At 49.7% G+C, this 26,563-nt stretch overlaps 1 protein-coding gene across 1 annotated transcript in view; it reads right to left on the bottom strand.

Annotated features, from left to right (window-relative positions):
- The window catches only part of FLT1 (fms related receptor tyrosine kinase 1), an 87,769-nt gene extending 61,541 nt beyond the window's left edge, over positions 1-26,228 (bottom strand). The window contains exons 1-3 of the mRNA XM_078865057.1: positions 26,052-26,228; positions 11,096-11,177; positions 1,443-1,663 (exon numbers count right to left, since the gene is read on the bottom strand). Of these exons, the coding sequence (XP_078721183.1) occupies positions 1,443-1,663; positions 11,096-11,177; positions 26,052-26,124 (376 nt within the window). The 5' untranslated portion in view covers positions 26,125-26,228. The remainder of the gene's footprint in view (positions 1-1,442; positions 1,664-11,095; positions 11,178-26,051) is intronic.
- Positions 26,229-26,563: the final 335 nt, after the last annotated feature.

Below are 26,563 nucleotides of genomic sequence, written 5' to 3'. Positions count from 1 at the left end.
GAGGGAATATTCTAAGTAAATAATTAGGCATGAGACGGGAAGTCGTTTAAAGGGTTTAGGAGTTCAGCGGGTCGAGGTTGACGAGCAAGCGGCGCTGTTTAATCCAGAGGATCAATGTCCGTCCGTGTATTAGCTCTTCCTTTATTCCGTTCCACCTCGGGGCTCCACCCTGCACACCGCCCTTGATGACATGCCCTCCTCCCGACGTCAATCTGCTCATCAGGGCGCCCACGCACTTAAAACCCGTGTCCTCATGAATGAGCCTTCTCTCTCTCTCGAGGGAAATGAGCATCAGAGGGTAAACCGGTGGAAGATGAGCCACCTCAAAATATAGCCAGATGCTTCAGCCGTCGGGGAGCAGCTTTCCACGAAATCTACAAAAGGCAGCACTCTATAATTACTCATTGCTCCTGCACTAACGCACATCGGGAGCGCTGCCGCCCTACCGCCCGAGCTATATCCTGGCCCCAAATTACACTCGTGTAGGATTACTCGCGCGGAATGTATCGAGTTTAAAACAAAACAACAACACAACAAAAAATGAGACGTGCTCCTTCCTTGGACCCTCGATGCTGATTACACAGAGCAAAGACCCCGTCGATGCCACCTGCCACACATTTCGTTCGCATGGCTACAACTTTTCCCAACAAATGCAGCGTTCCCCATGACCACTGGAAAGTGCACTGGCTTGGGTGTGGGAACTGTCGCGATGATGCGACCTCAGAAAAAAACTATTCATTTTTATTTTACCAGGTAAGGCCCACTGAGCTGTATAGCTATTTTTCAGAAGCGACCTGGTTATCACAAATGACAGGTCAACGAAGTGGCTTATGACGTGGAAATGTATAGAAACCACGTACTCTAAAAGCATGTTGATTCTAAGTTGTGGGGGAAAAACCGAAGGACCCGGAGAAAAATCCACGTGACCACGGGGAGATTGACGACGCAAACTCCAAACATACAGGGATCAGGGTCGGGGTCAAACCCACGACCTCCTGCATACCGGGCGAGGGAGTTTACATTTCGCCACGTGACACCCCAGAACCAGCCGTTATGTCATAGGATCAATGACACGTGGTCAGTGGCACCCTCGCTTACGTCCACTTAAGGGGCAAAACAATAAAATAAACTTCCTTACCCTGCGATAGCCTAAACTCGCCTAAGTTTCCGTAAAAATAATTTCAACAATTTAACATTTTTCTCCCGAGATCCCAGGATCGCTCAACGACCGTCCATGGCCGATAGAAGAGCGCAGGGAGGACACGGCGAGAAGGAGCCGAGGCCACAAAGGGGTGCCTCGTGGCTCATAAATAACGGGGACGCGGACCTGCACGATCGCGGGAGCCTAAAGTGGGAAGTTCCCGGTGCCACCGGGTCCGTGGTGCCAGCGGCCCTGAAAAAGCAGTAACGCAGGCCGCTTTGAGCGCCCGCCCCTGACTCACCTCTCACGAAGACGTACACCGAAACGGAGTGGTCCCAGCCGTCCAGCCCTTCGATGTAGGGCGCGTACTTGCTGTAGAAGCAGCGGTAGCGGCCCGTGTCCTCGACGGCGGCCTGGGGCACGTGCAGGGTTGCGCAGAACCCCTGGCGACCCCGGTGGGGGCACGGCGCTGCCACGAAGCTTTCGTTGCGCGGAGAGGCCCAGCTCACGGGGTCGCTCCCGCTAGAGCGGAGCACGATGGCGAGAGGGTTCAGTGTCACCGTTCAGTTTGGTACTCGTCATAATCATCATAAAGTTAGCGTGCCCACACACCTACCCCCCCGTGGAATCTATCCAATGATCCATTCCTTTTCCTTCACGTGAACGCAGTGCCTCCAGTGGCTGCAGGGGTCATAGTAACCCATTACAGTAGTTATCATAACGTCCTGTCTAATAACACTGGTCAACACACTTTTTCTGGCATAAGGTATTCCAACGGTTTTAAGGTAATTTTGGGGTGCTGATTCCAAATCTGGCATCAGTTTTTGTCTATCACATCAGGTTTTTGAGATATCAAATATTGGATTTTCAATAAAAACTGCAGAAGAAAAATATTCAATAAATGTGGATATCTACATAAAATTATATTATAAACACACTATCCTAAAAATACAGCACCATATTTTAACACTAAAGCAGTCACTGACTCGCAACAACTTGCAATCATAAGTGACAGAGTTAATTTCGGGCAAAATCAATGAAAATGGGGTATGCCGATAGCATAAAAATGAGATGTGATAGAGCAAATCTGAGATCAGATTTGGAATCAGCACCCTGAAATTAGTCTAAAACAGCTGCAAAAGTCCAGGCCAGAAAAACATGTTTTTTTTGTTGACCAGTGGAATTGTTATTCGAGATGAAATCCTATGGCGCTGTGTAAATCCACCACTAGAGCAGCGGTTTACAACAACGTGGTGCTCGGATCATTGGTGGTCCGCAAAAGGCGACAACAAAGTGGTTCTACTTTCGATTCGGAGTCGTTTTGAAACAAAATCATCTGGCATTGGCATACTGTGCTCCTTGAAAGTTGTGTTTGTGGTTGACAGTGGTCGGCAGGTCGAGGGACGTTGGGTGGGATACACTCCTCGAGATGGGGCTGACGAGAGCTCACTCTCTAGAGTTCACTCTCGAGAGTTCACTCTCTAGAGTTAACTCTCTAGAGTTCACTCTCTAGAGTTCACTCTCTAGAGTTCACTCTCTAGAGCTCACTCTCTAGAGTTCACTCTCTAGAGTTCACTCTCTAGAGTTCACTCTCTAGAGCTCACTCTCTAGGGTTAACTCTCTAGAGTTCACTCTCTAGAGTTCACTCTCTAGAGTTCACTCTCTAGAGCTCACTCTCTAGAGTTCACTCTCTAGAGTTCACTCTCTAGAGTTCACTCTCTAGAGCTCACTCTCTAGAGTTCACTCTCTAGAGCTCACTCTCTAGGGTTAACTCTCTAGAGTTCACTCTCTAGAGTTCACTCTCTAGAGCTCACTCTCTAGAGTTCACTCTCTAGAGCTCACTCTCTAGAGTTCACTCTCTAAAGCTCACTCTCTAGAGTTCACTCTCTAGAGTTCACTCTCTAGAGTTCACTCTCTAGAGTTCACTCTCTAGAGCTCACTCTCTAGGGTTAACTCTCTAGAGTTCACTCTCTAGAGTTCACTCTCTAGAGTTCACTCTCTAGAGCTCACTCTCTAGGGTTAACTCTCTAGAGTTCACTCTCTAGAGTTCACTCTCTAGAGCTCACTCTCTAGAGTTCACTCTCTAGAGCTCACTCTCTAGGGTTAACTCTCTAGAGTTCACTCTCTAGAGTTCACTCTCTAGAGCTCACTCTCTAGAGTTCACTCTCTAGAGCTCACTCTCTAGAGTTCACTCTCTAGAGTTCACTCTCTAGAGTTCACTCTCTAGAGCTCACTCTCTAGGGTTAACTCTCTAGAGTTCACTCTGTAGAGTTCACTCTCTAGAGCTCACTCTCTAGGGTTAACTCTCTAGAGCTCACTCTCTAGGGTTAACTCTCTAGAGCTCACTCTCTAGAGTTCACTCTCTAGAGTTCACTCTCTAGAGCTCACTCTCTAGGGTTAACTCTCTAGAGTTCACTCTCTAGAGTTCACTCTCTAGAGTTCACTCTCTAGAGCTCACTCTCTAGAGTTCACTCTCTAGGATTCACTCTCTAGAGTTCAATCTCTAGAGTTCACTCTCTAGAGTTCACTCTCTAGAGTTCACTCTCTAGGGTTCACTCTCTAGAGTTCACTCTCTAGAGTTCACTCTCTAGAGCTCCCTTTCGCGTGGATGCCTTTCATCAGAAGAAGTTTTTTTGTTTTTTTTTGCGTGCAAGCAATTGCAGACGGCTCCGTTTTCTTTATCGCGCGCGTCATATGCGGTCAACTGGAAGACGCGAGGCGTTTCCGCTGAAGCTGCTTAATGCTGCCGTTCTCCCAGAAGGAGTGGGCACAGCCGTGGAGGTGGTGGTGGAGGTGGTGGAGGTGGTGGTGGAGGTGGTGGAAGTGGTGGTGGTGGTGGTGGTAGTGGAGGTGGTGGTGGAGGTGGTGGAGGTGGTGGTGGAGGTGGTGGAGGTGGTGGTGGAGGTGGTGGAAGTGGTGGTGGTGGTGGTGGTGGTAGTGGAGGTGGTGGTGGTGGAGGTGGTGAAGGTGGTGGAGGTGGAGGTGGAGGTGGTGGTGGTGGTGGTGGAGGTGGTGGTGGAAGTGGTGGTGGAGGTGGTGGTGGTGGTGGTGGTGGTAGTGGAGGTGGTGGTGGTGGAGGTGGTGAAGGTGGTGGAGGTGGAGGTGGTGGTGGTGGAGGTGGTGGTGGAGGTGGTGGAGGTGGTGGTGGAGGTGGTGGAAGTGGTGGTGGTGGTAGTGGAGGTGGTGGTGGTGGAGGTGGTGAAGGTGGTGGAGGTGGAGGTGGTGGTGGTGGTGGTGGTGGAGGTGGTGGTGGAAGTGGTGGTGGAGGTGGTGGTGGTGGTGGTGGAGGTGGTGGTGGTGGTGGAGGTGGTGGTGGAAGTGGTGGTGGAGGTGGTGGTGGTGGTGGTGGAGGTGGTGGTGGTGGTGGTGGAGGTGGTAGAAGTGGTGGTAGTGGAGGTGGTGGTGGTGGTGGAGGTGGTGGTGGTGGAGGTGGTGGAGGTGGAGGTGGTGGTGGAAGTGGTGGTGGTGGAGGTGGTGGTGGTAGAAGTGGTGATGGTGGAGGTGGTGGTGGTGGTGGTGGAGGTGGTGGTGGTGGTGGTGGTGGAGGTGGTGGTGGTGGTGGAGGTGGTGGTGGTGGAGGTGGTGGTGGTGGTGCTCACTCCGACGCGCGCTGCGTCGTCACCAGTGCGCGCTGGCCGGCGTGGTGCGGTTGGATGTAAATGATGCAATCTGATGGAATGCGTGCTGGTTCAGACATGGGTTTTATATATATTTTTAAAGAAAAATGAAAATACGGATCGCACGTGCAACTCACGCTTCATTGGGGCATGTCTATCAAGACGGCAGCTCAACGTTTTATTTTATTTATCTCAGCATGGCAGCGGCTTGTTCGAGTAAGCGTGAAAATTTTGTAAAAACAATGAACTTCAACTTTTTTTTACCAGGTAAGGCCCAATGAGCTATACAGCTATTTTACTAGAAGCGACTTGGAATACACAAATGATAGCTCCACGAAGAGGCGTATCACGTGAATACGCATCGCAGCAGCCAAATACTCCAAACGCACGTTTCTAAACGTCACTGCGAGCCTCTTTAAACAGAATGTAAAGCTAACAACAGGTAAATCTGAACTCGGCGTGCAATAACTGTACCGGCCCTTAGCGAATGATACATTGTCACGATTAAGGGCACGTGAGTTCATGCAAATATACTTCATTCTGTTACCTCGTTTGCATTTTTCTTACGACCTCTTGTGTCACTCGATTAGGTAACATTAGGCATGTACACGTGCATACATCTCAAACAATGCATTATCACAGACATTAATCGTTTGAACGCGTTGTTGAGCAGTTTAAGAATCCATGTTCGTTTTAAGAAACGATGCATCGTCAGATTCCGAAATGTGGAATGTCGCATTTGTGTGCGCTGTGCTTGTCCCCCACAGCCGAAATGTCCTAAGGCTACGTACGGTGCGAAAGAAGTTCAACAAACATACACGCGCACGTGTTCCACAGCAATTTACCTATCCAAATACCGTACTGGGCTGGCTTCAAATCCCGCTCAGTGTCGCTTTGCTTCCAAAGTGTGACGACACTGGGCAGATTGAGGGGTGATTTATTTTGGTCTTAGATGCACACAAAAAAGACAAAAAATTGAATATGCTGCCCAACACAAACAAAAACTATTTGGAATTTACTCCCCCCCCCCTCCCGTGCGAGAGCTGATCAACACGGTACGGCGTCTCCTGGCGGCGCCTTTGTTTACGGGCACGCGGCAGACAATGGGCGCGTGTTAGTGAGGCTGTGTTTAGTTGACCCGGCCTTCATCTATTCTTGGGAAGCTGCCGCCGCTGCTACTGCTGCTGCTACGGCGTTGGCCCCCTGGGGCGAACGGTCGACGCGACCACGTGGCCTCTCAGACGCTGGGGCGCACGCGACGCGCGGTGTCTGCTGGGACAGAGAAGCCACCGTCTTTTTCTTCATATTCTTATTCGTCTTCGTCGTCTTCTTCGTGTCTCACAGAGGAGTCCCAGTGCTAGTCTGCTGTAGCTTCATCGTAGACCCACGGAGGGTGTCGCTGTGTACGGTTTTACCCAAACAGGTTCTCAATTTTGTTTTGAAATGTGGATAGCGACAACGGCACGCGTGGCCGACTTACTTTAAAATAAATAAATATACAATGTCACTAGACGTTTTGTGGTTAACCAGGGCGACTCTCAGGTTCGAACCGCGCACCCCTGCGGTGCCTGGTAAACACGCGCTGCCTACACGGCAGCTCGGTGGACCTGGACACTTTTGCCTTCCGGGACGTCTCCAGACAACTGCCCTCCGTGGTTAACGCAACAACGCTCGTAGGCTAACGATGCGTTGCAGTTGTTAGTTTTGGGCTTCGTTCTACACGCTTTTTGTGTTGCCTCCCTCCCTCCTGCCTGCCCTCCCCTTCCACCCCCCCTTCCCCCCCCCCCGGCTAACCGAAAGACGAGAGGAAGGAAATCTCCCGAAGTGCCCCCACCGGGGCATTGCAGCGATTAGCGGGAAACATTTTCAATCGGAAGAATCTAATTTTGGGTCGGGGGCTACGAGGCAGGTGGCTGGGCGGGAAAGCGGAGCGGGCTCACGGTCAGACGGATGCGAGCTCACGTCCTGGTCTCGGGGTTTTATTTGGCTCGGTCCGTCGACACTCTGGGGTCAATAAAATAAGTAGTGTACAGTAGCACTCGTCGGGGAAGTCAACAGTGGTTGTTCTATGTATAGACTCTGTGCATGGTACGTCTGTGTATGTTCCGTGGGGGATGTTTACTCCCTCGCCTGGTCTGCAGGAGGTCGTAGATTCCATCCCGACCCTGACGCCTGCTGTAAATTTGGAGTTTGCGTGTCTCTCTCGCCGTGGTCGCGAGCATTTTTCTCCGGGTCCTCTGGTTTTCCCCTCCACATTTAGAATCAACATTATTTTTGAGTATTTAGCTGCTATAAATGTCCACGTGAACAAGATTAAAAGAGCGTTTTAGCTCAGTGGGCCTTACCTGCTAAAATAAAAAAAAAATTAAACATTAGCTAAACTCATCCAGTGCCGGATGAAGCTAGTGCGGGGCCTGTAGCATATGTTGTGATAAAGGGGCTCTAACTAAAAATAAAAAAACACGTAAATATTAAAGCACAAATTTAGAACTCGCATAGTAAAGTAATTGTATTTTTTCATTTGCAATACAGCCAGATCATACGACAAATCGCTAACCTTAAACACCCAGTCGTTCATAAAAGTTGAAGGCAGTATAGTGCTATAGTAATAGAGCAAATGCAGAATCACTGAACCGGAATTGATAGCTGGAAAGCATTTAGCGCGGGGTCCTTGGAAATGCGGGGCCTGTAGCTACTGCTACATGTTTAGTAGCTACTACTACACATGTAGTAGCTACTACATATGTAGTAGTAGCTACTACATATATAATAGCTACTACTACAAAGGATACTTCGGCACTGGACTCGCCTCTATCATATTAATGTGACATTCCACAGCTGATTGAGGGCTGTAAACAGGAGACGAACCACCACTTCAATGATCAAGGTGAACAACAAATCACTCTGGGTTCGTGTGTGGGGCGGGGTTGCGGTTGGGGGAGGGATATCTGTGGAAATCGGCGGCGCTCGGAGACATTTCGGCGTAAACCCTCTGCGAGGCGACGGCCGATGAAGCCACGCTTCTCGCACGCTACCCCCGTGCGAGAAGCGACGGACATCTGCAGACTTGGAATGGCCATCATCCAATCGTGCTGTGACGGTTCCACCTGAAGACGGAAGCTTGTGTTGCCTCCGAAACGTCGTGATTTTTATTAAATTTTTATTTTATTTTACTTTAATTAATTTCAATTTTTTACCTACGTGACTTTACCGAAAAAACCTAAGAACATTCCCGCGGGGGTGGAGTGCGGTGGAGTTGTGGGGTGTTGCGGTGACTCCCCCCCACCACACCGCTCACCCCCCGTGCCTGCGCTGCGTTATTGTTGTCGAACGCAGGTGCCCAAGTTGTCAGGTGTTGCGGGCACCCTCCCGTGCACGGAACGGCGGCAACTGGCGACGATTCAAGCTCAGGGCGTGGGGGTGGAGACGTCCGCACTGTCTGCGCTGTCCGCACTGCCACGCGCTCGTCTCGGGCCACGAACCCCTCGGTGGCTTGAGGATGAGTCGGGGTCACCTCTGGGCACACGACGGGGGACCCCCCCCCCCACTGCCACCCCCACTGCCACCCCGACTGCCACCCCCGCCCCACCCCGTCACCACCCCTCCCCCAGCTTCATTGAAATAATAGTACGTGAATAATGCTTCATTAATAATGCAGCAGTGATGATGCTATATTGGTAATACTACGTTAATAAAACTACGTTCATAATACTACGGTAATTATACTACGTTAATACTACTACATTAATCATGCTTCACTAATAATGCTACATTAATAATACCAGATTAAAAATACTATTACATTAAGGGACCGTGCATATGTGTCTGTGTGCGTGTACAAGACGTGATTAAACAAACAAACAAAAATGAATTACATTTGTTACGAACGCCGCCTTACAATAGAGGAAAAGTGAGCTCACATTTCATGCACTTTTGCTTCTACAGAGCAGTGAGACGGAAGGTGTTGAAGGAGGGAAATTCATTACACACAGGAAGGCCCACTGCCTGAAATTGCATCCTTTCATATATTTTTTCTTTCTGTTATAACACAGTGAGGGTGTTTAACTCGGTGGGTTTATTTTTACGTGTATTTGCAGCTTCATTCATTTGAGTCGTTTACTCTAAGAACAGGGTTCATGCACTCGTGTGAGAAGTGTGGAAAGGCGAGGAGCATTTCAAGTCTAATGCTTGTGCAGGGCAGATATGTGTGACTCTTCGTGCGGGTGAAATGCCATCAGGACTTCATCTGCTTCACAACTCAAGGAACTTTGAGATCCTTCAACAAACTCCGGGAAAAGAAGGCTCAGCTAATAGAGTCGCTCGCCTTTGTCAAGGCGCTCTCCTCCTCCCACCCAGCTTAAAATACGCTGCCAAGCTTAGCAGTGTTCATTAGGACGCTGTCTTTCCGACAGCTCTGTTTTTTCACCTGAGGACGGCTGCTTGCGTTGTGGCCGAAACATCGTGAGAATTGTATTGTTTGATTTTTTATTATTTTATTATTTCCCTTCTACGTGACTTTACCGAAAAAACCAAGAATGTCAAAGAAAGCAGATCACGAACATCCGAACCAAGGCTCCACATTTACGCGCGCGCGCGTTCTAACGTGAAACTATTACTGGCCGCAAATTCTACAGTATTATTGCTGACTTATTTTCATAGCTGCCTCTGGGTTTTTGAGATATTATTTTCCTTAATTTTATTACCCCTCTAAACGGCCAACTCGCGGTAGAGGGACGGTGATTCTATGCGCTCTGTTCACCCAACACGTGTGTGAGCACATGCAAAACAAAGACAAAGGCCCCCGTATAGCCCGAGCAACTGCTGGGGCAAGTGCCGTCAGCAAGCACATGTAAAGGCGCGGCGCACGTGTGACGTGGTGTGGTTAGGTTTGAAGCACAGTAGCGCTCTAACCACGACACAAAGACAAAGTTCCCCCGTATAGCCTGAACAGACTGTTGGGGCAAGTGCTGTTAGCGAGCACCTATGAAGGCCGGCACGGCACACGAGGGGTTGGGTGGCCAGTACCACGCCCGGCCGCCTTTGTCTCCACAGTGGCGATGTTTACACACCGCACCAGGTACTCGTTTTTTAGGCTGAGTCGACCCAGGGGAGGCCCAGGACCGGTTCAGAAAATCGTCACTGGTGTTGGTCGTGAGAGGGAATGGAACCCTGGGTCGCCGCATTCATAGCCCAGCGTGCTAACCGGAACACCACCGCAGACAGACACCCACACAGACACCCACACAGACACACACACAGACACCCACACAGACACACACACAGACACACACACAGACACACACACAGACACACACACAGACACACACAGACACACACACAGACGCTGTCTATGAAGGAACCCCCCCGCCCCACTGGGGGATTGCTCACACGTGCCAGGAGTGCGATTGCCGTGGAGAGAGCCCGCGGGGCATCTAATCCAATCTTAGCCATTAACCTCTTCCATCTGAACTTGCAGGGGCCGTGCTGTTTGCTCGCAGCCTCTCATCACCCCCTCCCCGCCTCCCTCATCCCTTCCTGCCCCCCCCCACCCCAAGTAGCCCCGTCAACAACCCCAACACAAAGATTCACCCCCCGCCCCCGACTCGGTATAGCCTCAACAGACTGTTGGGGCAAGTGCTGCTAGCGAGTTGCGAACTACGAAGGCCGCCACTGTGGCACACGACTTGCAGAGGGACGGAGGGGGGGCACTAGCCCCACGCCCGGCCGCCTTTGTCTCCACCACAGTGGCGATGTTCACACACCGGGGTGGGTGCTCATTTCGAGGCTGCTGCAGTCCCCTGCTGGGCGGCGTTTGCCGCGGTCGCTGCGTCAGGGACGAGGGTGGCCTCGGTTGGCGCTCCCCGTGCCGATGTGGCCACGTGCAGGTTGCAGGGTGCATGCCCATAGACGCAGGACTGACTGCATGGCGCAGCTTTTCACGATCAACGCGAAGGGTGATGCTGATGGTGATGCTGGTGGTGGTGGTGGCGATGATGTTGAACGCCCGTGGAGCAGTTAGCTACGAACCCGGCGACTCGAGTTCGACTCCCGCTCACGGCCACCAACACCAATGAGGATTATCTAAACCGGCCCCCCCCTAAGTCGACTCAGCCTCAAATGAGTACCTGGTTTCGAGGTATGGTAAACATCGCCACTCGGGCGATAAAGGCGGCCGGACGTGGTGCTGGCCACCCACCCCCTCGTGTGCCGTATCGGCTTTCACGGGTGCAACTCGCAAACGGCACTTGCCCCATAAGTTTGATGTCGATGCTATACGGGGGATCGTTGTGTTTGTCATTAACGGGAAAGGGAACGCGACGGGGTGATTTTTTTTTACCTGCACGTGAGGTTGAGGGATTTGTTGACGTCGATCACAAGTTCTGGAGATGTGACGCTCAGAAGAATGCAGTCCACCAGCGCTGTTGAGAGAGAGAGAGGGGTGCAAAAGAAGCGGAGATTAAAGGCGCGCATCTCGGAGTGAATTAAGAACGGGTGAAATAGTTGGAATCGGTCCAAGGAGGGCCTCAGCGTGTCGTACGTGGGGTTCGTGAGGTCAGGATCGGCACCGGGAGGGACCATTCCACCAACGCGAGCCATCACCCCAACCGCAGTTGTTTAAGCTCAACAAACCCTGTCCATCTCCTTCACGTAAAAAAAAACGCCGTCGTAAAAAACTTGTTAACGCAACACTGCTGTGTTGTGTAAGTGCAGGGGCTCCCATGCTGCGCTAGGAACCCAGCCACCTGAGTTCCATTGCCTGAGTTTGGTTAATCAAAACCAGTCCTGCACACCCCAAAACCAAGACTTGTTTTCAACCTTCAGCGATCAGCGTGAAGTATGGTAAAAACAAAACCACGTCACAGGCATGGTGTGGGAATTACTTCATCAAAGCTGTGGATTGGCAAAGGATGAGCTATTATTATTATGCTGTTTTAAAACAGCATCTTGTTTAACGTGTTGTGTGACCGTTGGTTGTTCCCTTGTATATGTCTCCCTTATAAATATGGGCCAATTATTTATCTAAATGGGCCTTCGCCTGGTTGTGGAGTAATGGGTCTAACGTGAACTGAAATGAGCGTCTCTCTCTCTCTGTGACTGCGCTTTGTTGAGTCCAGTCCTGCATTGCCTTCACGTGGCCACGATATCACACTCAATGGGATAACACTCAAAGCTCCGCCCAGATAGATTCAAGAATCCATTACTGTAATGCAAAAAAGTGTAAGGTGGTAACAGAAGGACCAGGCAATTTTGTTTTCACTCATGTTGATAGATTCACTGCCGCTGTCTAAATGTAAAACAATCACAATATGGTCATTGTGTAAATCCACTGCTGGATGAAGGCCTTCCCAAGCTATATCAGTCATGGGGATTGTTTGACCATACTTCACCACGCTGGTCAGTGTGAGATGGTAGCAATGGGAACAGGACCCGTTTCAGATATCACACGCTACTGATGTTGGCCGTGGCCCAGAATCCATCTCTGCTGGCTAAGTTAATTGCACAAATACTCCACACGACTAAGATGCATCTCTGCAGAAACACATACACTCTTTAAAGTGTATACTGCATTACTCTGCATTGTTAAATCACGGTGTCGTTAGTAAAAAGGTGTGGCTGCTGGTGGTTTTAAATGTTCATTGTTGAATGTTAATATGTATATGATGTATGCTGATTTTGGTTTTAGTTGGATCTCGCATGGTTTAAATAACGGATATGTACATATTTATATCGATACCAAAATTTGTTTCTAATTCAATGTTAATAAACCAGTAATAAAGCCAGTAGAGGTGTGATAACCAAACACCTATAAAAATAGGAACATTCCAGAACAAACGTTTCTCGCTTGTGTTTTATTTCACCAACTATGGCTGTGGGTAGGGCTTCATTTCATCTGGGTCTGCCTGGTTCAAGGACCCGGGAAATATATCGCCTCCCAGCACACCACCTCCAGTACACGTCTAGCTGTGGCTGCCATTACAAAACTATTTTATTTTTATTTTACCAGGTAAGGCCCACTGAGCTATATAGCTCTATTTCAGGAGCGACTTGGCCACAAATGATAGCTCGACGAAGCAGTCAAATACTCAAAACGCGTGACGTTGATTCTAAATGTGGAGGGGAAAACGGGAGGTACCCGAAGAAAAATCGGCACGACCACGGGGAGAGAGACACGCAAACTCCAAATGTACAGCAGCAGGCGTCAGGGTCGGGATCGAACCCACGACCTCCTGTACACCAAGCGAGGTAGTTAACATCTCCTAGCCACCGTGATGATGATGAGAGAGACACGCAAACTCCAAATGTACAGCAGGCGTCAGGGGCGGGATCGAACCCACTACCCCCTGTATACCGGGAGAGGGAGTTAACATCTCGATACCGTGTTGCTTACTCCAGTCTAGGAGGTGATGTGAAAAAAATATGAAACTCCATGAGAAATTATTCAATTGTAATATTACGTTATATTTTATTAATTTACTTGACTTAAATCATTTACAATGGTTTCTTGCTGTTATTATTATTATTGTTATGGAAATTTAGAATCACAATTTCTAGGTGTTTTAAAATCACATTGCGACGTTCGGCAACCCACGGCTGAAATCTGATACCATCCTATAATTCAACTTTGTCCTGAATCAACACGGAGGAGGAACCTTGCCCCAGGGTTTCAACAACTTGTTCTAAATCTTTGGCACGAAAAGAAACACCTTCATAAATGGAGAACATCCCACGCCGTCTTACGTGACAGGAAATTGTTGTTTTTCTTACACAGGTGCCAAGGATACAAGCTTTTGTATAAGCCGTGAATGATGACCCATGCCACACATTAGCGGTGTAGCAATTCATTGATGAATCGGATTGAAATCAATTCTTAAGCTCACACAACATGCATCATTATCACCTGTGTAATAATTAGTTTTTCCTATTAATGTATCTTGTGCTTAATGGGTTTGCGTGAAACCCACTCCAGCCATTAAGTCTTGCTCCATTCACCGCGATATGAGTTCGGTTGTTTAAACATCCGAATCACCACTGGCAGTCGTGACAAATGATTTAAACTTATCTGCAGCCATGTACGGAACGCGTGTATGAAATGGCACTCTTCTTTTAAACGTTAAGCATTTGAACTCACAAAAACAACAGCATGTGCAACAGCCTGTCATTTTATATTTCATCAGGCGACTAGCCATCTACATTACTGTATCGAGACACACAGTACCATCGTACAAGCAAAACAACTCAGTGGATTAGATGATTAAATACCGAACAGTATAATAGAATAAACAATGAAAACGACGCAAAACTACTCGGGATTTCAGCGACTGCATTTTATGTCCATGACGCACTTTAATTTCCGTTTCAAAACACTCGAGTGGATCGGCTGCCGGTACGAGCTGGCATCACGAAGTGGTGAATCAGAAATGAAGCTGGGAGAGAAGAGGGAGATGAAGAGGGCTACACCGTTCATTTGTGTCCGTGATCTCAAGGGATGGTGCCGTGGTGTCATTGTGAGCATGCTGGGTGTGGCACAGTAGGAATGGACCACTCTTTTAATAAGTCCTTATGTGCTGTGCAGTACATCAGTGTACGTGTGTACACCAGCATGTGATGACTGAGTTGGGTCTGTGGGGAGGGGGGGGGGCTGGCAGGCTTAATGATTAATCGGACGTGTACACCAGTCACGTGGTTAATGGCGACTCGGTGCAGATTGCTGTGTGTGACACACGTGCTGTTGCATCTTACAGATTAGCCACAATCTATGTGTTTGCCCTCGATTTGGAGCACCTGCCCACGTCCTTCGTTTCGAGTGTGCAACATGAGCGTGCAATCTAACTCAGACTCAACTAAACTTTTTATTTTACCAAGTAAGGCCCACTGAGCTATACAGCTCTTTTTCTGAAGCTACCTGGCCACAAATGATAGCCCAACGAAGTGGCGATTCACGTGGAAATGTATAGCAGCCAAATTGTACTCGAAACGCGTGACGTTGATTCTAAATGTGGAGGGAAAAACCGGAGGATCCGGAGAAAAATCCACTTGACCACGGGGAGAGAGACACGCAAACTCCAAATATACATCTTCTTGGTTCTTTCGGTAAAGTCACGTAGAAGGGAAGTAATAAAATAATAAAAATAAAACATAATAAAATAATATATATTTTATTTTATTATGTTTTATTTTTATTATTTTATTTTTATTATTTTATTACTTCCCTTCTACGTGACTTTACCGAAAGAACCAAGAAGATGAATCCCTGCAGTCACGAAAGCTTTAAATCGAAATCCAAAAATACAGTCGTTTGGGTCGGGATCGAACCCACGACCTCCTGTATACCAGGCGAGGTAGTAAACGTCTCTCCACCTCCAGGCGTGGCAGTTGAAAACGATAGGGCGGTTTAAACAATGGGGCAGTTGAAACAATGGGGCAAGTTGTTACATCCCCTCTCATCCGCCGCTCCACCGCCTCTATCCACCCAACATGATGCGTGGGAACTCCCCGACTAAGTTGATCGGGAGGTTGTGGTCGGTGGAGTGTAGTGTGGATACTCCCACTTCTTCCAAAACATCTGACCAGTGTGGAAGATTAGGCCAAAATACCCTCAGGAGCTTTCTAGTGGCAGAGGCCCTTCCGGCAACAGGGGCGTGAGCAAGCATTTGCGGGGCTACACCTTTATCTCAAGGTCTCCTGCTCACAAAGATTAGAAATAGTGTGTGGCATCGCGGGCAGAGATTAACTTTCATTGTTAAATGTGTTTCACTTAGTTGGAGTCGACGACAAATCTAAGGGAGGGAATTTGTTATAGTTTATTCATGTTTTTCATTTTTTTTCTGCCGGGGAGTGAATTGTACACTTTGGGATTTTGGCCACCCAACCGGGGCTAAGCGTTGTTTGTGTTTTATTTTTTTCAAGGCAGAAAACGGTGGCGCAGTGGTTAGTTGCACCGTGCTACTGAATCTCTCGCCCTCAGCTCGATTCCCAGCCACAGGGCGTGGTTCTAACAGCACAACCCCTCGTATGCCGTGCCAGCATTAGTAGGGCGCTCGCTAACAACACTCACTCCAACAGGCTGCATGTCTCTAGCAGGGAATCTTTGTGTCCTTTTTTATTTCAAGAAAACAAAAATGTAGTACCGGTACAACAATGATCCAGAAAGTTTAATGATAATTAATTCGCCCTCGGCTGATTTGTGGGGCTTGCAGCAGGTATGGAGTTGCACATTGAGGCGTGGGCGGCTTCGTAGGAAGACGAGCTGTGAGAATGGATCGCCGATGCAGAGTGGCTGCGTCCGTATGGGAGCCGTAAATCCGTCCTTCGAGGCAAGCACCTCACACCACAGCCCATGCATCTTCTGGGTCCTTTATCTGACATTCATTGTCTCCACGTGGCCTTCTTTTTTAAATCCTTTATATTAAGTTAACTTGCTTGCTTGCGCGCTTACGACCGTGCAAATCTTTCGGTCGTTTTTTAACCCACTTCCCGTGATCCAATCGAGCTGACATTTTGCACACAGACTCGTTGTGCGTGACAATTTATTTTCGTGAAAATTTTTTTCCAAAATGTTCCACTTTTTAGGAAAATTTTTTTTCATATTTTATTTAAAATACCAATGTCATAAAAATGAAACTTACTCAAGAAAAACAGAAATGAATAATAAAATAAAACCGATGCCACGTAAATAAAGGATTTATAGTGAAAAACTTTGTTTTTACGGGTTAATTTTTTTTTCTTCTCCAGGAGGCACACACTAATGCACGCCTTTGACGTGGACCCACCATCTAAGAGAGAGGCCCCCGTGATTTTATCCTGCGTAAGTTGAGCGATGGGAGCATGAACCACGTCAGAGTGACATCGCTTGAATTTCTTTATTTTAACTCGCCTGATTTCACCCCACTCATCTCCATCTGTCAGGAGAGTTTACTTTACTTCCATATCGCTTGCCAGTGATTTAATCACACACGCACGCACACTCTCTCTCTCTCTCTTGGCGCGTGTGCTGTTAATGAGCACCTATTCAGACCGGCACAGCATTCAAAAGCATAGGGTGGCGTGGCCATCACCACGCATAACCTGGTCGCCTTTGTCTCCCTAATTATTGTTCGACCGTACTTCAGGGAGTAATCAATTTAGGCCGATGAAACATATAGGAGCGTTAGATTGCCAACTGGATGAGTATGTTAACCGCTTCGCCAGCTTTCTGCGTGCTAACACCAAACACAAAGACCCCCCATGTAACCTTTACAGACTGTTGGGGCAAGTGCTGTTAGCGAGTACCTAAGAAGGCCAGCACGGCACACGAGGGGGTGGGTGGCCAGCACCACGCCCGGCCGCCTTTGTCTCCCCAGTGGCAATGTTTACGCACTGATCACATCACACGCTCACGCACACTCTTTCGCCAAAGTTTAATTCTTCAACTTTTCTGATCTCCATCCCAGGTAAAACACCTCCACTGATGATGCGGAATACACCATTATCTCAAGTAACTCTCCGCCGACCATGAACTAACACTGAAGGTAATCATGATCATGACGATGAGAGCAACGGTTACTTTCCAAGACACTTCAGAGCGAGTCGAATTCATGAACGGGGTGGTGGCGTGGGGGCGAAAGTGCGACCAGCCTCGCGTCCCGCCTACTGTGAGAAGCATCGCTCGCGTGCGAGAGGATCTACCGGGGCCACATGTGACTCACCGATGGGTTATCTCGGCCCTCCGCCATCGCCGCCACTTCAAACGCCCAATCCCCCCCACCCCCCAACCCTACCGCCCCGTGTAATTGGAATGCCCCGTGTAATTGGGAGTTTCTTTGCGTTGCCCCCACGACTGCTTCTTGTCGACCTCTGTCCATTTCCCTTCGGCAAACCCCGGAATGGTCCAACTACAAAGACCGAATTAGGGCCGGGAAGGAGGGGGCTTGCGTTTTGTTGTTGTAGCTCTGCCTGTTACTCTCTCGTCTGATGCCATAATTTACGAATGCATTCGTTTTGTTGCTGCATCCACGGCGCACCAATGCGCCCACAACAGGTATGATTTTTGTTTTAAGATACGTACGGTGCGAAAGAAGTTTAACATACATAGGCTATTCACTGTTCGGAACGTATGTTGTCAGCGAGCATCTATGAACGACCGACGCTCTTGCACACAAGTGAATCAATGTGGCAAGCACCGACCACTGCCGAGCACCTTTGTGTCTCCCACGGTGGTATTGGCTGAAACGCAGCAGGTACTCATTTTAGGCTGAGTCCTCCTAGGAGGGATGGCCCGGTGCACATTGAGAGACCATTCGCCATCGCCTGTCAAGCATGACCAGGCACAAAACATGGGCTGCAACTGAACGATTTTTTTTCCAGAAGCGACCTGGCCACAAATGATAGCTTACAGAAGTGGCTTATCGTCGTGTGGAAATGTATAGCAGCCAAATTGTGTTAAAGGCACGTTGATTCTAAATGTGGAGGGACAAGCCAGAGGACCAGGAGGAAAATCCACGGGGAGAGAGACACGCAAACTCCAAATATACAGACAACAGCGTCGAGATCGGACCCACGACCTCCTGTATACCAGGCGAGGTTGCTAACATCGCCCCAAGTTCACTGTCGTAGTGATATGTGCTACCTCTTCCCACTAGGCATCAACGCACACAACGATCGTTTAGTTAGGCACACGAGACGTGGCAAGTACTGTTATTGAGCCACACCACGCTGGCCTGAATAGATGCCTACGAACATTTGCTTAATAACACGCACGTGCGTTCGTGCATACGGCCATCAGGCAGACGGCGCGCACACACCAAAACAATTAACCAGTTAACCTCTCGTTTCCAGGATCGGATGCCCTGGTGGAATATCCCAGGGCACGCATCTTCCCAAGCGGAAAGATCCCTTTTAACCACTCCCAGCCACGCACTTGTCAGCTGCGATGGTCCCCTCTACCAACAATCAACCGTGTGTGTACGCTCTTAGGGGCACGTAGGCCCTGTTCAAACATGAGGCAAGAGACACGCGTGGAGTGGGCGTTCAGGCGACCAAACACGCGGCATCTCTGATCCTACGCAAATACTCCGTTCCAAATTACATAGGACGTCATGGGTGTCGACTTTTAATTCACGATCAAAATGCTACGAATTCGCGTTCATGCCACCACAAACCAGCCGTCACTTCCTTCCTTCTGCCGCATCTTATAATTATTGACGTGAAGTCGACTCCACGATTTCCGAGCCTCGATCTCATCGTGTCGTCGTTAGCACTGGGGTGTCGCAAAGTCAACACCTCCTGCAGGAGCCACGCCTCACAGTCTCATCACCGGCACGTTTATCCCGTCTCGGCACCTCCGATTTGCGCGGTTAACTAAGTGTACGGTGCGAAAAAAATTCAAATTACGCACGTACATGTGACCTGCACTGCACACGTCTTCCCACTGCAGGAGCCGCATTTTCCCCGATTACATCTAAACGCTTTCTTGTCACGCTTTATTCCGAACATCCACGAGTTTTTTTTTTACCCTTTCCTTCCACGAAATTCATAGAATCCTCTGCATGCACTTGTGATAGGTCGGTTTGTTTTTCTGGTTTGCGATTTCGAAGATTTGATTCAGCGTAACAAATCACCAAATCGGTCCCTTTTTAGTGAGATTTAGGCGACGATGATGAATGCTATATCACCATACACAGGTTGATAAATAAAGATCCTGAGTCACTCACTTAACCTAGGTTAAGTTACTTACTTGGCCTATCCGGGGCAATGGTTAGCGCACTGTGCTATAGACCCCGACGACCTGAGTGTGATTCCCAACCGCGGCTGAAACAAGTGACGAGTGATGCACTGAACCGTTCCTGCCACATCCTTCACCGACCCACAACTAACTAGTGCCGTGAAGCATGGACACAGCAATCCCAACGACGGCGTGGGGAGGCATTGATGCAGCAGCGGAATGACAAAGGGGGCTCTGCAGCAGTGTATTGCAATTCCTATTGCGATATAACTTCAACACGCGGTCTGGGAAATGTCGGTGTCTGACCCTGATTAGAGCGTGGGCTGTGTGAGGATATTTGTGGTTTTCTCGCAGCGCTCTCTCCTATCACAACCGCACAGACGCACTCGCCTTGACCACATGCTGTGCAAGGGCTGGGAAAGAAAATTCAGTACGGGTGCCTAATCATGAATGCATCGATTACTTACAGGTCGAATCAAGCGTGATGGTGCACGTGCCCAGCCACTTCACGCCGCTACATTCGCCGTTTTGAGACGAGGCTCAAAAGAAAGCTGTCTCTGGTGTGGACCAATCAGTTTCAAAGACAATGCATCTATTATCAGCGTAAGTTTTTTGTTTGCATTCTGACCACAAGTATTGTGGTTAATGCAGACATGATTCCTTGTAAAAGGTTTCAGTTTGGTGGTGTAACATCTCAACACCTGTTTTGTTGCCAGAAAAAAGGGGAAAACCTATTCTCATTCACCATGTTTTTTTGGGTATTTTGAAGAATCGATTCTTGATTCTAATTGTGACCCAAAAATAGCGACAATGAATTACATTTCGAGGGGGCATGAATCTAAAAGTAATAAACAAATATAAATGTGTCTCCCTTTGTCAATCGACTGCTGGATCAAGGCCTCTCTGTGCCGCGTCAGTCAAAGGTATGTACTGACCATACTTCACCACGCTGGTGAGTGCGGCTTAGTGAAGTGGGAGGCCCAGGACCGATTCACACATAGCTTGCCACAGATGGCAGATGAAGCCGGGAATCGAACTCGGTGTGCGGGGTTAGTGGCGCATTGCGCTACCCACTGCGCCACGGCTTCACTCCCCATCACACCCCGATTACTACGCGATGTTTGGAATCATTTGAGGGTTTGGGGCGGCTAATAGGTGAGCACATGTAACACTGCGTACACACACGCGTGCGCTGACCGTAAAGATGAAGCAATGAAATCAGCGCGTGCGTAAGTAGCCCCAACCGGTGGATTACTAAAATCGCATGACGGCGATCAGAGGCGTGGAGGCTGCTCGGGGAAGACTTTCATCCAGCAGTTGATTGACCACGGCTGACGATTCGAGACAGCCCCTTACACTTGTCCTTTGCCTCTAAGCTCGAGAGCAGCGCACGTGTCGACTTAAGGGTTCCGCTCTTTAGCTTTCCATGACCTTTGGCAGTTGCCTCCTCCTCGTCGTCGTCGTCTACCACCGCCGCCTCCTCTCGGAGTGCGCGCGGCTCATTTGTATTGTTGGCAACGTTGACCCTCCGAGGCTAAGAACTAACAAAAAAAAATCGAACTCCCGGGATGAAAGCGCCGGGCACGTGCCGCTCCCTCAGCGCCGAGTGCTTCACTGCCGCTGTGCCGAATCATTTCAGTCCACGGCAGCACTCAGCCGCTCCTTATGAATCCTTCCCCCCCCCCCCGCTGTGCCCCCCCCCCTGCAAGTGAATCATCCTTTAAGCACCACTACCGTAAATTCAGGGCTACACCTTTACCGTGCGTATCACCGTCGCTCCTCTACCTGCGCGGAATTGCGAGGCGCGTGTCAGCTCATCATGCGCAATGCGCGCCCCGTTCTTAGACAGATTTGGGAAGCCAAGCAGGGGTTTGAGCCTGGGTTGGATAGCGCTCGCGGTCGGTGACCTGCCATAGGCACATGTTGTCATATAGGGGTTGCGAGGCCACGTTGTTGGGACGAGCAGCAAAAAATATCCCACGGTCGTACTGTACACATATGCTTCCACGGCGATGCCCTCTCTCCATTGCTTGCCATCGCAAACCCACGCCGGTCAGTGCGGTGAAGTATGTTCAAATATCTACAAAGGCCCGCTCAGCAGGGGGGGGAGGAGGGTCTCATCCAGCAGTGGATTACTAAAAGGTCTGCGCTCACATTCGCGCGTGTTTCTGGTCTACCCTTTGCTCCGTCGCTGTCGCGACTGAACGGGATGACTCGTGGTGCACGATGAGAGAGAGCAGGGCCCACCCACGCAGGCCGTCGACTTCATGCGGAATGATGACGCTTCTCCTGAAGTAAGCCAGCTCCGCCAATGCACGCTGACTACTGTGGTAAAGTATGGTCAAACAACACCCCCCACACCATTACAGCAGTGCCGGATTGTCCTAGTAGCAAAAGTAGCTACTACATCTTCTTGGTTCTTTCGGTAAAGTCACGTAGAAGGGAAGTAATAAAATAATAAAAATAAAACATAATAAAATAAAATAATTCTCACGACGTTTCGGCTACAACGCAAGCAGCCGTCTTCACCTGAAGACGGATGCTGTTTTATTTTTATTATTTTATTACTTCCCTTCTACGTGACTTTACCGAAAGAACCAAGAAGATGAATCCCTGCAGTCACGAAAGCTTTAAATCGAAATTTAGCTACTACATGTGTAGTAGCTACTGGCCCCGCACTTTCAAGGGCCCCGCGCTAAATGCTTTCAAACTATCAATTCCGATTCGGCGATTCTGCACTTGCTCTATTACTATAGTACTATACCGCCTTCAACTTTTATGAACGACTGGGCGTTTAAGGTTAGCGATTTGTCGTATTATCTGGCTGTACATCAAATGAAAAAAATACAATTAGTTTACATGGCAAGTTGAAAATGTTGTGTGTTTTAATATTTACGTGTTTTTTTTAGGGCCCCTTTATAACAACATCTTCACCGGCACTGCATTACAGACACAGCGTGGCCTAGCGCTACATCCAGCAGTGCCTTACCAAAGGAGGTGGGGGGGAGGCTGCAATTCTCTACAAAAAAAATGCTCGACTGGATTGCGATGTGGTGATTCGCGAACTTATCAACCTTGTAAGCACGTACACCGTTCCTAGTCATACCTCTGTATATGATTAATCACATGCAAATAAGGAACCTGATAGTCACAACAAAAGCGAGGATTGTCGAATTTTAGCTGCACGGTAGAGGTGCAGCCCTCACCATCCTCCAAGATTGATTGTTCGTGCCACTGCTGACGAAAGGGCCTCCATCAGAACGACCACCTTTGTCTCTCCCGCGGTGATATTGGACGCCCAGTGCACATTCAGGGACCATTCGTTTCTAAATGTGTGTGTGGGGGGGGAGAACCCGGAGGACCCAGAGAAAAATCCACGCGACCACGAGAAGAACACGCAAACTCCAAATATGCAGCAGACGTCAGGGGTCGGGATAGAACCCACGACCCTCCCGTATACCCCGCGAAGTATTTGACATTTACATTTCGATTTAAAGCTTTCGTGACTGCAGGGATTCATCTTCTTGGTTCTTTCGGTAAAGTCACGTAGAAGGGAAATAATAAAATAATAAAAATAAAACAGAATAAAATAATTCTCACATTTTATTATGTTTTATTTTTATTTTTTTATTATTTCCCTTCTACGTGACTTTACCGAAAGAACCAAGAAGATATTTGACATTTCGCTACCACTGCGCTCCACGTTGGCGAGAGATGTCCTACTGTGGCAGTACCCACCACACTTAACCCCCGCTGCACGTGACCTGCCGACCGGCTAACTTGGGAGTAGCGAACACATTTGCACTGCTCCATGGCTGGACACAGCAGAGGCTCGGGAAGGACGGGACGGGTGCTGTCGGCATGCAGGCGCGGGGCGTTTAAAGGCACTTGCCACATTGTTTAAACGTGCGTGCCGGGAGGGGGCATCGAGCGGGCGAGCTCAGTTTGGTTTGCAGGGGGTGGGTGAGTGGGCTGTGTGTTTAACCATCACAAGGCGCGCAGCATCCGACGCAGATTCGCGTGGACAAATCCGCCCAGTGGTGATCGCAGAAGTCGCGCGAAAGCAGTCGTCACAACGAGTCCCTCTGCTCTGAGCCTCCACAACAGCTGGAGCGCGTGGTGCGTAAACTCATCCGCGATTCTCTCGCCTAGGGGTCGCAAGGCGTCTGACGAGAGGCGCGCAAGCGAAGGGACACTCATGGGAGCGTGCGGCGGGCGGGCAGGCGGGGGGAATGCATCCTCGTAATTGGCACGGTCTCTTGTGCGACAGTCGTCTGTGCAGGCTGTGAGCTGCAATCCAACAGGCACGTATCACTGATGGCTGCCCGATGCGCATAGGCGCTCATCAGAATCAGAATATTTATTTATAGTGGAGGAATCCGATGAGCTACAAAGCTCTTTTTTATATCACAGATTGTCCAGTAGGGGCGGGTCAGAACGTTACAACAAACAATTCAAGAAACGCGATAGCAGTGCAAAGTATAGGAAAAGTGATCACATCACTTTAAAAAAACATATACAACTAAACTATGTTTTATAGTAGCAGTTAAAGCCTTCTGAGCTATCAGCGTATTCTAGCACTCTGGAGGAACAAGCGTACGACTCCACTCAGCTCCTGTCCCCGGATTCCGGGGAATAGCTCACAACATTTTTAAACACAATTCGAGCCACGCTGCTTTCTCATTTCGAACGCCAGACAAAATAAAAATACAAACTGCCCTCTGTTGATGGGTCGCCTTGGATAGGTTCCACCGGCGGAGCGGTTGCGCAATGATCAGAGCACCGCGTTCGTGTCATGGATTCCAGCGAAACTCAGTTTGATTCCCTCGCCACGGCTAACATCTATGGTGAATGACATCTCAGCCCATCCCGGCCTTCGAGAAGAAGTTTACTCGAGAAAACCTTCATAACCCACGCGGCCGAGGGAGACACTTCGCCCGGCGGAGGATTGACAATGGGCCGTACATTTCGCGAGCGAACGCGCCTCTCCCATAGGAAGCAGACGGCCAGGGCAAAAGCGCGAAGCTCAGCCTCGAAGCTACTTGGCTGCGACGTTTTTCCCATTTAACGCGACGCCATCGCCTCCCGCCCACCAACATCACCACCACCGCCGCCTTCACACACGAGCGGTTCGTGTTCATTTCACTCACGATTAGCCCCCCAGGCACAAAGTTATCATTTACGATTGGCTGGACCGCACCGTGTCACCAGGCTGCGTACGAGACGCGGTTATTGTGCAGCAAAATAATAGCTGAAACGCTTTCAGAACTCGATTCTCTTTTCCGTTCAGCTACTGCTCTGAAGAGGTGTATTGGTTCGCAGTCATGTAACTTAGAGCGGCGGTTCTTAACCTGGGGTGCACGCTGCACCCTCTGTGGGTGCGAGACACGGACAGATTTGTTTAGAAGGTGAATCATCGATACGCAAATTAAGCACGGGGCATGCCCGTACAACTACTTTGTTTCATCAAATCCCACGTGTTTATTAACATTGTGCATATTTTTTTTTTTTACGATTCAGAACCAAAGGGGTGCAACGGCTGCAGCAAAGGTTAAGAACACACTCCCTTAGAGTAATACTACTACTGATAACAATACTAGGTTTCAGATATTTGTCGATACACTGCCGCAGCGGACAAAATGCCCTTTCGGCGCCTTGTCGGTGGTCGTGGGGGGTTGTGTGACCATACTTCACCACCAGCTGAAGGTGGAGTGAACGGGAGCTCATACGCTTTGACTCGCCGCTCATGTACGCCCTGGCTGGGATTTGAACTCGTGCTGCCTGGATTCAGAACGCGGTGCGATCACCAATTCACCCCGGTGCTTTGTATGATACAATAAGTGCCAATGCCGTGATATATCCACACGCGGTTACACGCGTTTCACTGACATCGATGTGTGCTTTGATGTAGCGCTCCATACACCAGAGCGCTGTACATCACACATCATCTCAAACCGATGTTACGTGCCGACGTCACGGACCCACGAATGCCGTACGCGAAAACCATGACCGCGCCCTAACCCCGACCATCTGAGTTTGATTCTCGGCCACGGATAACGTCAGTGGCGAACAATCCCGACACGGAGGGGAGGGATACCTTCAGGCAACAGTGGATTGACATACGAGCTCTGAATGACTCTCATTGACACTCAATTTACATAACCGTGTAAAATGCAAACCGCAGACGAATTCCGCTAATGCCATGCAGGAGCTACACAAGAAGACGAAATCACATTGCATCCATGAACACGGATTCGAAAGCTGGCATTCGTCAGATTCGTCACTCCAAGGGAAATCGACAATCTCCGTCGGTCGATGCCAGCGCTCACCACGGCACCGTGACATTGACGTCTGTTCAAACCCAGCGCGAGCGAGCGAAGCGTCCAGGTGAGGCCACTACCGCGGTGAGACGGACCCCCCACCCCCGAATGGTGACCAACGCGTCTCCAGATTGTTCTCATTCACTCGAGCTGCGACCCACCGCTCGCTTGCCACTCACCCGCTCCGCACACCGCTCGCTCGCCACTCACCCGCTCTGCACACCGCTCGCTCGCCACTCACCCGCTCCGCACACCGCTCGCTCGCCACTCACCTGCTTCGCACATCGCGAGCAGCGCGAACAGCCGGAGCGACGCGCCAACGCCGGTGGAGCGGCGCGACTCCATCCTCGCGAGACGGTGGAGAGAGGAGACAGAGAGAGAGACAGAGAGAGTGACAGAGAGAGACAGAGAGAGACAGACAGAGAGAGACAGAGAGAGAGACAGACAGAGAGACGGACAGACAGAGAGAGAGAGAGACAGACAGAGAGACAGACAGAGACAGAGAGACGGGCGGCTCCGCGTGGCTCCTCCGCGAGCGCCGGTGGCTGGAACTTCTCTTGAGCTGATCGATGTTCGAGAGCGGCACGAGGGGACGATGGCGATACGCGCACACACACAAGGCGGAGAAGACGAGGCGAGGGAGGGAAGGAAGGGGGTATTGCACTGGTTACACGCGCGGTGCTCGCAACGAGATGACAACGGGGGGCAACCAGGACGCTGCCTCCCTCGGCAGGTTCCCGTGCGGCGGTAGCAGCCGGAGGAAGCGGGGGGGGGTTAGTAGCGC

This window comes from Lampetra fluviatilis, chromosome 19, assembly GCF_964198595.1.
Source record: "Lampetra fluviatilis chromosome 19, kcLamFluv1.1, whole genome shotgun sequence".
Taxonomy (NCBI): Eukaryota; Metazoa; Chordata; class Hyperoartia; order Petromyzontiformes; family Petromyzontidae; genus Lampetra; species Lampetra fluviatilis.
This window is presented reverse-complemented; position numbering and strand designations above follow the sequence as displayed.